Source organism: Cystoisospora suis (assembly GCF_002600585.1).
Source record: "Cystoisospora suis strain Wien I chromosome Unknown contig_1043, whole genome shotgun sequence".
NCBI classification, from domain to species: domain Eukaryota; phylum Apicomplexa; class Conoidasida; order Eucoccidiorida; family Sarcocystidae; genus Cystoisospora; species Cystoisospora suis.
The window spans coordinates 43387-56232 of NW_027153844.1; the positions used below are offsets into that span (position 1 = coordinate 43387).

Here is a 12846-nt window from a genome sequence, read left to right on the forward strand (position 1 = left end):
AGCTCGACTTCCCCGGCCAGGACAGCCGAGCCGCCATGTCGCGGGCATCTCGATACGGATAAGTCCCCAGTCTGGGACGGGCCTGCAGAGAAACTCGTCATGATTATTTTCTTTTTGCCCGCTCGCCAGAGTAAAGCAGTCTCACAGTGCATGTGCAGCTGGCCTGTGACTAACGGCTACGTGCCCATCACTGAACTCTTCCAGACCCGCCAGCTGCCCCACGACTAATGCTGCTCCCATCGGCTGAAGGGGACAGAAGAGTCCACATATTTTGAGAGTCTCTTTTCAACGCTTCACAACCTCAGACAGGTCTGCCCGGAAAACTGTGGGTCCCACCGAAATAACAAACTATGTCTGATATGCCGTCCAAATGGCCGCATACCCTGATTCTCTCGGCTTCAGAAGCACGTGAAATCACCCGGCTACAGTGCTGATCGTGAGCCTGAAGTGAACTGCTTTTCGCCTTTGTGAACCACGCGGACTAAAGAATACCGAATAGCTCCTGCTGAAGAAAAACGACGCGGCCAGTTTCCGGGGGCTTCTGCAGAAAAAGCAAGGCGGCGCATGCTGCCGGGTGAACATGCATGCCAGCGCTGACGGCGGTCACCTGCAAGAAACTGCAGAAGCGCATCTCGAGCGATAGACGAACTTTTCATCGGCTGAGTTCTCGTCTCATATGTCTCTTCTTTTAAAAAATGCAGCTGGTCAACTGATCTATGACTTGCCGTGTAAGGAAGCTGGCCGATTGCACGTTTAGCGGCAGGCAGATTTTTGCAGGGTCCGTCCCGACGCTCAGCCGTTGAATAGACGTTCTGAAATGCATCTGCGCTCCCTGTCTGCTCGTCCCGTTAGCTTGTACGCGCGCACACATCCTACGCTTGTACGCACTCCATTTGCACTTTTCCTTCTCGTTTCCACGTGTTGCGGGTGCTAAATTCTGGACGGGCGCGTTCCAGAATCATCGGGGTACTTCGCTGGTGTCCGGCCCTGTGCCGCTGATGACCTGCTCCTCTTTTCGTGTACGTGGTTCTTGAAAATCGGCGGGCAACCACAGTCCGGACGTCGTTTCGGCATTCTGCAGGATCAGTTGTTCCTGTGGAAAGACACGTTTCTACAAGCGTATCCCGAGTTCATGGAGTGTTCCCGTTGCCATGATGTTGAAGCAGCCATTACTGCTCGACGTCGGAACGCCGTGTTGTGTCCGTGTCTGAATTCGGCTCCAAGACAGCTACGTAGTTACCCTTGTCTAGCTCCGCAGCTTGCTAGTCGCAGGGACATCGGACAATTGTCACCGCCAATCAGCCATACGTGAGAAAGGTGAACAGAAAGTGCAGGCACGGTCTAAGAGGGGACACCGCGGGCTCTTGTATGCATCGTTCTTCAGTCCCCTTTCTAGTTCAAATAGCGCCATCCCCCAGTCCCGCTGTCGCTCGGTGTGAAAGAAACCACCACAGGTTGCTCTCTGGCGCCGTCTGTACTCATACGCGAGTGGAGCAGACGGCACGGAAAATGACCCCACAGCTCAGGGACAGAACACGGTGAGTCCCTCAACCGGAGTTTTTCGTCGCTGACCAGACACCCCTCAGACATGCATGCCCCTTCAGGGTTCCAACTGCGACCCTGTATGCGGTGTAGAGACAGTACTTCCTGAACTACTCGTGATCTCGTGGTGAGGGACCGGACTTTTTCATTTGGTATGCCGGTATCTTCTGCAGTCATTCTTCGGGCCGTGCTCCGCTGCCCGACCAATCTCTCTCCTGCTGTGGGTGACCCGCTGTTGTACTTTTGTCTGCTGTCTGTGTCGCGGCAATGAAGAAAAAGAGGAAAATTGAGTGGCAGGGATCGCTTCCTACTCATTTTCTTTAGTTTCCCTCTCTTGTGCCCGGCCAGTTCGCATAGGGGAGAACAGGGATGTGAATAAGACGGGATCCGGCACAAAGCCGGGAAGCGCTTTGGCGTCCTCTTTACGCCTTTCGCAATCACAAAGTGTTCGTGAAAGTGAATCGTCCGGGTTGGCAGACGCCTCCACCGGTGGCGCTTCAGACTTGTTCACAGTGAGCTCCGCGGTCACGGAACACATCTATATGACCCACCCTCCTGTGCCCGCAGGAGAGTACTGACTGCGAGGGCAGGAGAGGCAACAGGTCAACCCACACTGACCGGTTTCTTCATTTAAGGCTGTTTTTTATCGGCTTCGCTACGCCGCCTTTCCCCGCGTCGTCCCAGTACTCAAAGCCGCTGATAGGTGTCGCGGCATCGGATATGTCGCTGCACATCTTTCTTTTCTCTATAACTGTTCGAAGCACATTAGGCGGCGGGGTCTCTCCTCAGAGCCGCTCTCTCGGGAACCGCAAACTTAGTACGGGTGCTCCGGTGGGACGAGTGTTTATGCAAGTGAACACGGCCGCGGCAGCCAATCTTAGCCCCCAATCTCATCCAGTGGGCCTGCGTCGAACTGCAACTCACCGGACATGGATGCCAATCACACGAAAGCTCGTGGGTCGCCCCGGACAAGAGGGATACAGTTCTGCTGCGGGTGCAGATGTACGCACTTAAGCTGTTGTGAGACCTCCCATCCCAATACAAATACGATGCCTGTCCTTGTTTCTCGGAAAACACACGGCAATAGCAACCCTCCAGCAGATACCGTCAGGCCATCGGGAGGCCACCAGCCTTCCCAGACTTCGCCTCGCGGACTCGCGCGTAGGCGCTGCCCCTTCTTGCCACACCGGGAGAGCGAAGCACACTGTGGGGATGCCAGTAGTGACGCACCGGCTCCTGTCCTGAATTTTCCCCCCCGTCAGTGTCGTCCCCCCGGGCTGAGAAGGCTCGCCTCCTGGCCGTTTCCTCTAGTGGTGGGTGCGACTACTGGAGTGTGCAGGCACATGTTTTTGGAGCCGACGACGGAGGAGAAGGGGGCGACTCGCCTGGAATTAAAAGCCGCTAAGCATTCAGCTGCCGCGGAGGCAGGATCGCTTGGCAATTCTTCTTTAGGTACTGATCGGCATCGTGCAGAGTCCCCTCAGTTGAGCGCTCGTCTCACCTGTTACGACGTTTCTCCGCGGAATGTGGCTGACACTCCGGCCGTACCGCGGGACAGCGCTGCCGCCTTTCGCGGGAAGCCCCGTTCTTCGTCGTGCCCTTGCCTTCCATGTTTTGTACGCGGAAAGGCGACGTCTTCGCTCTCCGAACTCAGTGCGTCATTGCCGCACACAGAGTGCTCACGTCCTCACAACGCCTCGCATCTCTCCCTTCGGCCGGTTTCTTGCTACGACCTGACCTCCGCGTCGAACCAGTCCCGACGTCGGTCCTGCCGTGGCGTTTTTTGCTGTCCGGAGGATCTTCTTGTGACGTCTCCTGTCGTCGCTGAAAAAGTCGCCTCTCTCGGGTCGCTCCCGGCGACGCGTGGTGCAACACAGAGGGTACGGGAATCGAAGCCAGATCAGCGCAAGTGTTCAGTCGCGGCAGACACGGGGGATACAGGGCGCATCTGCGTGCGTCATCGCACTGCTCAAGAAGACAGAGTCCGTTGTTGTCGTTCTTCCGCCAGCTACCATCTGCCCCCTCGTGTGTCCGTTGGGGTGCCTAGCGTTGCTATCAGAATGGGCTTTCGATGGTGCCGTTGTCCGTGCTCGTCGCCCCCAAGGCCGTGCCACGTTGGCAAGGGCAGTTTTCGATCATCATTCTGCGCCCGGAGTGTTGCTCCGTGTGCGTGTGTACCGCGCCCAGCTCGTGTACAAAGGCGCCAGGAGTTCATGTGTTTGCAAAAAGCAAGAGCCGTGTCAACTCATAAGTGCTGTTGTCATAAGGCTGCCTCTGATGCGTCGTGGGCGGAACCAGCTCTTCTTCCTGCATATATGAACCAGTTCCGATGCTCTCAGCAGCATGCTGTTTACACTACTTTCCCCCTCTCTCGAGTGTCTAGCCGCCCAGGTCGGCACCAATGTGCTTCTTCCATTGGATCATGCTCGACTCCGTGGAGACCCGTGGAGCCGGCTTGGGCTGCTGAGTTACCGGTGCGCAAAGTGAATCATACCGTACCTTCACGCGTCAAAGCGCTAACTCCAACCCCATCACCTACGAGAGGGAATGAGCTCCGTCTTGGTTTTTTCTCGTCGTACGGCCGGTCATCGTCTTCGTCTTTCCGGAAACACTACAAGCCGGCTCCTGCATTTGTGTTGTACCCTCCGCAATCGCCTCCATGTCCCAGCACAGCGCTAGCCTTTCACTTGCTGGAGCAGCTGCGTCGCGACGATATGAGTCTTCGGTGCGCCGTCGATATAGGGGGCACTCTGGCGAAGGTTGTATTTGTCACGGATGAGAGAAATCCCAGATTTCTATCCAGGAGGCGTATTCCTTCGGAGTGGGGTGGCATGGGGCTGGACTCACTCTTTGACAGCAAATCACCAGGAAGGCCCTTTTACGGGCGGCATGCGGCCGCCTCGTTAGCTTTCCGCGGGCAGCCTCACGCGAAACAGTGGCAGTATTCCATTGATATACCTGGCTTCTCTAATAGCCGTAGCGGTGACATAAGCCCCGCGACTGAAGCATCCGAGAATCTTTTTCTTCCAAATGTGGGGAGTTGTCAGCGCGAAAAGCTGCGTCTGAGTAAGACTGAGAGCCCGGCCGAGAAGGCGTCAGAAGTGAGAGAGGAGTGTGACCTGTTGTTCACAAGCCGTTTCCGTACTCATGGAGATACATCCTCAAACGCTGATCCAGGCAGCAGCTCGGATCGCAGTGCGCCGGGAGGTCTTGCGGAGGGGGATTCGTTACTCAGTGCACCGCCTGCCCAAGCGCTGGAGAGAAACGAAGTGGCTTCACAATTTTCTTGTCGGGACCGCCTCGTAATTCCGGTGGAGGAGTCGCCCTCTCCGAAGGGCACAGGAAAGTCAGCTCCTTCCCGTGAAGGGTCGGTCAGAACAGCAGGCGCCTCTTTGTCTTCTGCGTTCTCCCCTTCTTGGCACTGTGAAATATCGGGTGACACGAAGAAGGGAACAGATTCTCCCTGGTCAGCGTCCTCTTGTCTGCCGCTCGGCAACAGCTGGCACGTGACAAGGAATGGGGGGCATGTCCTAGAGCAGAGGCTCGGCGCGTCTTTAGATATCAGAGGTACGCATGCGCTCGTCTTGAAGGAAGATGTGAGTACCTCTGGACGGCTACGCGAGCCCAACATACTCGTCTGGGTGGCTTGTCGTTACACAGGAATAACAGACGGTGCTAAGCGGTCACACCATACAGCATTCACCGGCTGCGTCATCTTCTTGAAAGGAAGAGGCTGGACTACGTTGAAACTCTCACAGAGTGCCGTGAGGCTGTAGAACAGGGGGCGCATCCACTGTTTACCCTTTTTGCCGGTGTACCTGTGGCATGGCTCAAGAAAGGTAGACAGTATTCGCAGGCAAGCTTCGTGGAGTTGGTTTGTATCGAAATCCACAGTAGAGTGCACTCTGTGCTTTGTTCGGAGTCCGGAGGCTGTACTCATGAAACCTTAGAGAGTACACTAGAGGAATAAAGACGCGGCTCTTCTGCCAGTCTTGGATACACGAATATGCCTGTTCGTCGCCTGGGTCTCCATCACGGGAATCCACGGATGGAGGGAGTCGCCGCTGATGGCAGACTAGTGCCTCATGAGTGATGAGGTTTGCGATCTGTTTCTGTGACCTATCTACATGTTCGTGCACGAAGACTCGTAACTCCGGTCTGGAACATCCTGTGCCCACAATTGCAAGATTCCAGATCAGTGTTCCCTGAGTCTGCATGGGGCGCCAGCCCGATATCCCGTAGTTCTCTGCAATCCCGAAGCCAGGGAATACAGGCGATCGACGCCCTGTTGCCTTGGGAGCTTTTGACAATCCTCTCCGTGCGCGTGCAGCGACTCCTCACCACGTCATTCACTTCACCTACTTCCGCACCAAGGATGTCGGCTCTCTTATTCACTTTCTCAAAGGTGAGTCGCTTTCGAACCACCCGGGGAAGGACGAACAGGGAGCGAAGAAGGAAAGAGACTTATATCGGGCATTCCTGTCGGGGGCTAGCTGCCACTCTTCCTGTCCAGGCCGATCGCCCCCACCCTGCAGGAATAGTCGCCACCTTGACGTCGAACTGGCAGGACGGGGGGGGAAGCTGCCAGGCCGGCTCGCTTTCCGTATCGACTGTTCTGTTGCCTTCTTTTGCTTTCGCGAATCACCGCTGTTTCACCACCAACCATCCTTCCCTCTCGTGAAAAAGGTACAGCTCTTTTTCCGTACTCAGTGCCCTCATGCTGAAGCGGTGAGAATTTGCTCGCCGTCCTTCACAAGCGGACATTCGCTTTTGTGTCCCTGTCAGCTCGGTCTCAACGTGTTTTTCTTGTTCGGGGAGCGGGTGCAAGTTTGAGGTCCCGGTGCAGTTATCCAGTGTTTTCCCCTTCCATCGGCTTCCCAGAGCGGTTAGGCGACTTCCGTAACTCTCCCGTAGAGGCAGCTGTAGGGCGAACGGTAACGCGGTAACCCGCTCTTGGAGACTCTCCGTCACCCATCTTTGTGATGCACAAGTGTATCATGAGCACCTGCTGTGTTCCCGTACTCTCTTCTTCGGGCCTCAGCGTACACTAGACGAAATCCTTGCTACAGTTCCCAGAACGTATCTTTGATTGAAGTGTCTCTATATGGTCATCATTGCCTGTAAGAAAACGATTTCTTGGGAGGGCTCGTTTTTTTTCCTGTAGCGTCCTCTTACCAGGCCCGGATTCCAGTGGGTGGTTGGCGGCCACAGTTAAAGTCTTCAGGTCGCTTTACACGTCGCATAAGGCACTGTCGTATACACACAACTGCGCGCGAGAGAACCCTAAACTTGCTCACTAAGCTTACGTTTCTTTGGGAGGCGATAGGCGGTAACTGTTTAGGAGTCAAATCGTATAGAGACTGGCTTTCTATTCCGATCGAGTTTCGTCTAGTGGAGACGCTGATCCGAAAGGGACTCTCCAAGCCGATCTCTGCGGGGGGAAGTTTTTCGCTCCGCTCTTCTACGTGGGTTGACGCACCAAGTGCAAAGGGGGCAGGTGTCAAGCGGAGAGGAATTTTCCCCTTTCTTCAGCTTTCCTTCTTCGAAGCTGCTAGCCCGGAAAGCTCGATTTTTCTTTTTCACCAAATATCTCGGTTGGGGTTGCACTTCCAGTGATCCGTGCATGGAAGGGCCTGCTCATCTTCATCAGAGGGCTCGACTCCGGACCCCTGCCTGTATTTTTGAATGCGTCCGTCCGGTGTTGCGTCTTCTCAGCTTACGGGTTCGCGCAGAAGGGCGGTGTGCTGCGGGCGACAGGAGGTGGTGCTCACAAGTTTAGCCACCTACTTTCCGAGCGGCTCGGGGTGCGCTTGAAGAAGCTAGACGAAATGGAGAGCATCATGAAGGGCTTGGTGTGTCTCGCGTCGTCCACGGACTCGGTGTTCCGTTTCGATCTCGAGTCGAAGAAGCGAATGCACGTTCACGTGGTAGGCTTCCAGGCATGAGTGCGGGAGAAAGTAAGAACCATTTGCTTATTAGATGCGAGCGCTGCCTCATAGGGCCTTCTCAGAAAAGACCGTAATCGGAGAAGGACATGCATGTCGTCTCCGAAATCGAATGCTAGATTAGGTCCGTGCTGTTCCCCGTCCTGCGCAGTCTCGCTGTGTGTAGGAGCTCTCTGTAGCTCTGCGCAAATCGTATTCCATTCGCGCGTCTGGCGCAGTGAACCCCGTACTGGTGGAGTGTGCGGAACTTCCCAGTGGCCTCCGCCCTGATCGGGTGCGGGACAATACCAATGTGCCTGAAGTGTATACAGCACAAGTTTTCTTCGTTCAAGTACATGACGCGGCAAAATGCATCAGCCCTCGGCCGGCTGCCGAACGCTCACGTATGTGTCAGATTCCTTCTGCGTCCGTATCTCTCAGACTAACCCGCTGTATCCGTTTCTAGTTGTGAATATCGGCTCCGGTGTTTCGATTTTGAAGGTAAGTATGCAGATGCACTTTTTCTTCGTAGAGGCAGACGTTGTGGGTCGTCCCTAAGCCACAGCACTTCTCTACTCCAGTAGGAGTAGTGTTTTTGTTGTGAGCGTAATCAATAGAGAGGTCATGTGACGGGTCCGCGCAGCTGCAGCTAGCAAGGGCACCCGGTGAGACGCGGTCAGGTCTACTCAGGACTGCCATTGCGTCCGCGGCTATCTTAGCATAGCCTGCGGCTGCCTCGGGGAGTATGCTCTTTTTTCATGTGGTGGCGGGATACATTACCGTTGCTCACTATGCGTCTCCGAGTCGCAGCGATAGTACGGGAGCGGTTGTCACGTGTGTTCTTTCTCTGAAGCTGCACCCGAAGTCGCGGCGTTGTGTGTGTCGACGAGATCTAGAGAGAAACTCTGTTGCGTCGACGGACGTTGCTTTCAGCCATACGTATCTGGTACGTGTACTAGTACACCTCTGGATATCGGTTCTCCCTCGGCTCGGCCTTAGTGACAGACTTCGTCTTTCTTCCGTTGTATTAATTCCGGACAGTCCGCAGTACCTCAGTGTGGAGAATGTGCGTTTTAGTTGCTGAAAGGATGCTTGCTCTTTGCAGGCAGTCTCGTGAAACAGTATGAGCGTGTGTACCCAGCAGAGTGACTGACTTTATCATTTCGCCTGAAAACTGTCTTTTGGTAGCCAGCCGGCAGTGGGCTCGTTTCACGAGAATGCGCGAATCAGGGCCTGTCTCGTTACTTCAGATTAGACGGCCGCTCAAGACGCGGGGGGAGTAGGTGTTGGCCACTGAAAAGGGTGTCAGGCGGTCAGCTTGCAGAAGCAGGTCGGACTCGGCTGAAGCGCGCTTCCGGTGCTCCGTGTCGGGTTCGTGATTTCTCAGACGGCTAGTGCTTCTAGGGGAGCAGACAGAGCTTCCAGCACGAGCCGCGTCGTAGTGACTCATGCATGCTGGCGTGACAGATTTCGCCTGACCCGTGACGGTGGGACGTTTCTCGTAGGGGGGCGTTTCCCCTGCATACTCTTCTGGTGGTTCTACTCTCCGTGTTCTTCTTCTGTCCATCCTGGTATGCGTGTGGTTCTTGTGTGTGTCCTGTAAAGCGAACTGTAGCAGCTTTGCTACTATTCACCTTGGCTAATAGGTCCGTGACTGTTTGTGCGTCGGTTTCTTCCAGGCAAGTAGTCCGACGTCCTTCGTGCGTGTCACCGGGACTTGCATAGGAGGAGGTACTGTCCTGGGCCTTGCGAGGCTCTTGTTCCATGCGAAGACCTTCAAGGAGGTTGTCAAACTTTCTCAAAAAGGTGATCCGCTCACACTGTTTTTCGACCTCTTTCGCCATGTGTGAGGTCGCGGGACAGGCGAGAGCTGGCAGCACACGTTATTGCTGCAGTTGGTTGTTCAGATGAAAGCCTCCAGTAGACAGCGGTGAGTTTTTTTCTGATACCCGCCGGAAGCGTCTCGGTCGTTTACATCCACCCAAACTGCAAGCACGATGGCCATATGAACGAGTGCGTCTCCTTTTCGTTTGTTCGTGATTTTAGTCAAAGCTCGTGACGTCCCCCCGTGGAGACGAGTACGCGTGCTGTGCTTGCTGGCCGAACCCATAGGTTATTTTCATATACCTCTGGCCACTCGGCGCTTGGGGAAGTCCGACTATTCAGCGCTGAATGCCTATGGGAGGCAATGCTCAGTTGCCATGCCCCTTCCAGGGTAGTTTGTTATGCTGTGCGTGTCTCGTGAGCTCCTCACTGTATCTGTCGTGGTGCGAGTTAGCGCGTCTGTGTGTGTTGATGTGTCTGCGGTGTGGGGTGTAGGGACAGATTTTCTCGACCTGAAAGTAGGAGATTTGTTCGGAGACGCCGCGGGCAGTCGCTGCCTTCCTGCGGACACCCTCGCGAGCAGGTAGGCAGGTTGCCGTTTCCCTGCCGAGCATGGCCACTATGCCAGAGGGGGTTGTTTATGGAAAAATCCGTTCACTTCAACACCAACAGCGATAGGAAATCGTCAATCTTCGTCCAGCGCGCGACGCTCAGCGTTGAAGCGTCTCTCACTTCTGTGTACTGGGGGGACAAGGAAATGCTAGTAAAATCCTCGAATCCGATGTGTTGACTTGCCATCGTGCGGCCGCCTTTCTGGCTTCATCTCGTTTCTTTCCAGAAGGGTAGGTAACCCGTCTTTCTCGGGGAGCGTAGCACACACCCAGCTCTCGATGGTCGGACAGAAGCTGTGGTCCGAACTTCTCCGCCGCAAGTGAATCTAGATATCTCGGCGTCTTAGAGTTTATGCGCGTCTGTCCACGGGCTGTGTCGCGAAGCCATCCTCTCCGACTTAGTCCCAGTCATCCGGCCCTGTCCTGTGTTCTTCGCTTCCGTGGGAGTCACGAGGTGGACTGATTTCCTCTGTGGATCCAGCTGGCGGTTTTTTCTTGGCGGGAGCCAGGAGGTACCGCTGCGCGCTGACCGGTGGGCCACCCTCTCTAAATCACGTTGTGGGGTGCTGCACGGCTCCGGGATCTTTTGCCACTTGGTTTGCGTGATTGCCTGGTGCAAACGGTCAAGTCCAGTCTGCCAAGTTCAACTTTGGACACATGCAGGTGTTCCTTTTGAGAGCACCGTTTCTTCAAGGGGAGTGTTGGTTTGCCTATTTTTGTTTCACCGTTTTTGCATATGGTTGTGGTGTGCATCTGTCTTCTGGTCCCGTAGCAGTGTAACGATGGTATCCCTACAAACCGTGCCGGGGGACGCGGAGTCCACCTGCACACGTAGCCCTCTCTGTATCCCCAAGACACAACCCTCTAGAACGGGCCATACACTTCGGTGGGGCGAGCGCCTGGGTGTGTGCTGTTGACTGCAGCTTCGGGCGCTTGTATTTGATGAGCTTCCACGAGGATGGGAAGCTCTCGAGGAAAAACCTCCGGTACGAGCTACGGGGACGGTTTTTGTTCTTGTTTGGACTGCGTTGAATGAGTAGCGTGTCGCTCTGCCTGTCCGTGTTGCGAAAAAAACTAACGGCCGTCGCCGGCTCCGTGCGCTGGGTCTTCAGGACCAGCGTATTGTGCCGGTGGTTACATTTCAGGTGCTTCGCAGCACGTCGGTAGCGCGGATGTTGCTGAAGTAGTTGGTGAGGTCTGCCTATGCCGCGCGAAGGATAGCCGCGTGTAGCAAAAGGGTTCCTTTCGTTTTCCGGATTCGATTTGGTTACGCTAAGGGTACAGGGCTAGGGCGAGCATGCATGCTGGCGATCTTCCTCTCTTATTTTGTTCCTCCATTTTTCTGGTTGCTTTCAGGAAGGAGGATATTGCCCGCAGCTTGATTCATATGGTCAGTTATAATCTTGGCTACCTGGCCTACCTAGTGGGAACTGCGCACGGCGTACGAAGGTGCGGTCACTAATGCAGCATTGCCTGGTCGTCTTACAGGCGCCTGTTCAAATTCTTTTGTCTTTCCGGATGCACACAAAATCTGAACGAAGCTGCCGCCGAAGAGAATTGACCTGTGGTCCGTTGTTTTCCGTGTCCCCTAGAGTGCCGTGTCCCCCCGGTCTGTAGCGTGTGGGTGTCGCAACGTGTACGCTCCATCTGCGAGGACCGAAGAGAATTGCCTGCAGCGCGCTGACTTCCATGCATGGTGTGCGTCCCGAGAGCCATGCATTCACACATACGCGATTGCAGGGAGGTACGCCGTATGTTTTCTACGGCGTTCTATGGAGTTTCGGCCCGTAAAATGATGTCGCGAATGCACCCCACTCGGGTAGCCGCATGCGAACGACTGTAGATAGTGGGCCGTCTGTAGTCGAGCTGCCCTGGTGAGTTAGACAGCCAGCTTCTGCCGCTTCCTGCTCACACGCCGCTGTTTTTCCTTATTCCTCGTGTTAGATTGCGACTGACGGACAGCCGGTGTGTAGCTCTCTATTCATTCTCGTTCGGTATGGTGCTATGTATATCCGCCTTCGTCCACTCACTGTAGCTGCCGTACAGGCGCCTCCTACAGTGTGGCTCGGCGTTCATGTGCGCCTGCCTGGGTTAGGTGACCAAGGTGACTGGCGGAAGTAAGCCGTCACAGCTTCCTGTCGCTGTGGATCACTGCACTGCAGGCAGGAGATCTCTTCGCAGTGTTGCAGAGGGCTCTGGTTGCGGGCTTCTCGTGTTACCTGTCAGGATTTTTTTTGCAGGAAAGTATATCAACAATCACGGGTTCACGATGGAGTCGATTACGCACGGCGTGAACTTTTACATGCGCCAGTACGACCTGCGTCCCAAGGGGATTCAGCCGATGAACATGATGCCCGAGATAAACGCGCTTGCTCGTGAGGGACCCGCAATGTCCCAAGCTCCGGGAAAATCTCGTGAGGTAAAGGGATTATGGGTGCCATCCCCGAAGCCAGATCAGCAGGGAGGTGTCCGGATCCCTACGGGAAGCTTGGAGGGTGGAGGCGAATCAGCGTCCCCGGAGGCACATCTGGCGCGGCCCAAGCAGATATGCAAGGCGAGCCGCGAAGGGAACCGACTCAGGGAAGAGCCTGAGGAGTACAGGCAGCTTCAAGTAGAACAGCCATGGGCTGCAGTAGCTTCCTCGGTGCGACACACACACGAAGCGGGGCGAAGCAGCCGACAGGACCGCAGGCAGGTAAAGGAAGGGGAATCGACCACCAATGAGGCGCGTGGTTTCAGCCTGTTGATTGGTTCCACGAACGTGGGAGACGCTGACAAGCACCAACTGGCAGCTGCTTCTGATTCTGATGGTTTATCCGTCCTTCCACCGGACCGAGACGCAGACCAAGCAAGACAGGCGGCTTCCGCGTGTCCCGTTCAGTCTTCTTCCCTACGCTGTGCTGGTGGCGAGTTGTCAAAAGACCAAGCTAGGAAGGACAACTTGC

At 55.3% G+C, this 12846-nt stretch overlaps 1 protein-coding gene across 1 annotated transcript; it reads left to right on the forward strand.

Moving 5' to 3' along the window:
* Positions 1 to 580: 580 nt before the first annotated feature.
* CSUI_002492 (fumble protein) lies at positions 581 to 12596 on the forward strand. The gene is made up of 9 exons (XM_068062692.1): positions 581 to 5109; positions 5873 to 5947; positions 7258 to 7469; positions 7908 to 7967; positions 9146 to 9272; positions 9786 to 9873; positions 10825 to 10887; positions 11258 to 11291; positions 12128 to 12596. Exons 1-9 carry the CDS (start codon positions 2472 to 2474, stop codon positions 12278 to 12280), a joined length of 3450 nt encoding a protein of 1149 aa, XP_067925340.1. The 5' UTR covers positions 581 to 2471; the 3' UTR covers positions 12281 to 12596.
* The last annotated feature ends 250 nt before the right edge of the window (positions 12597 to 12846 follow it).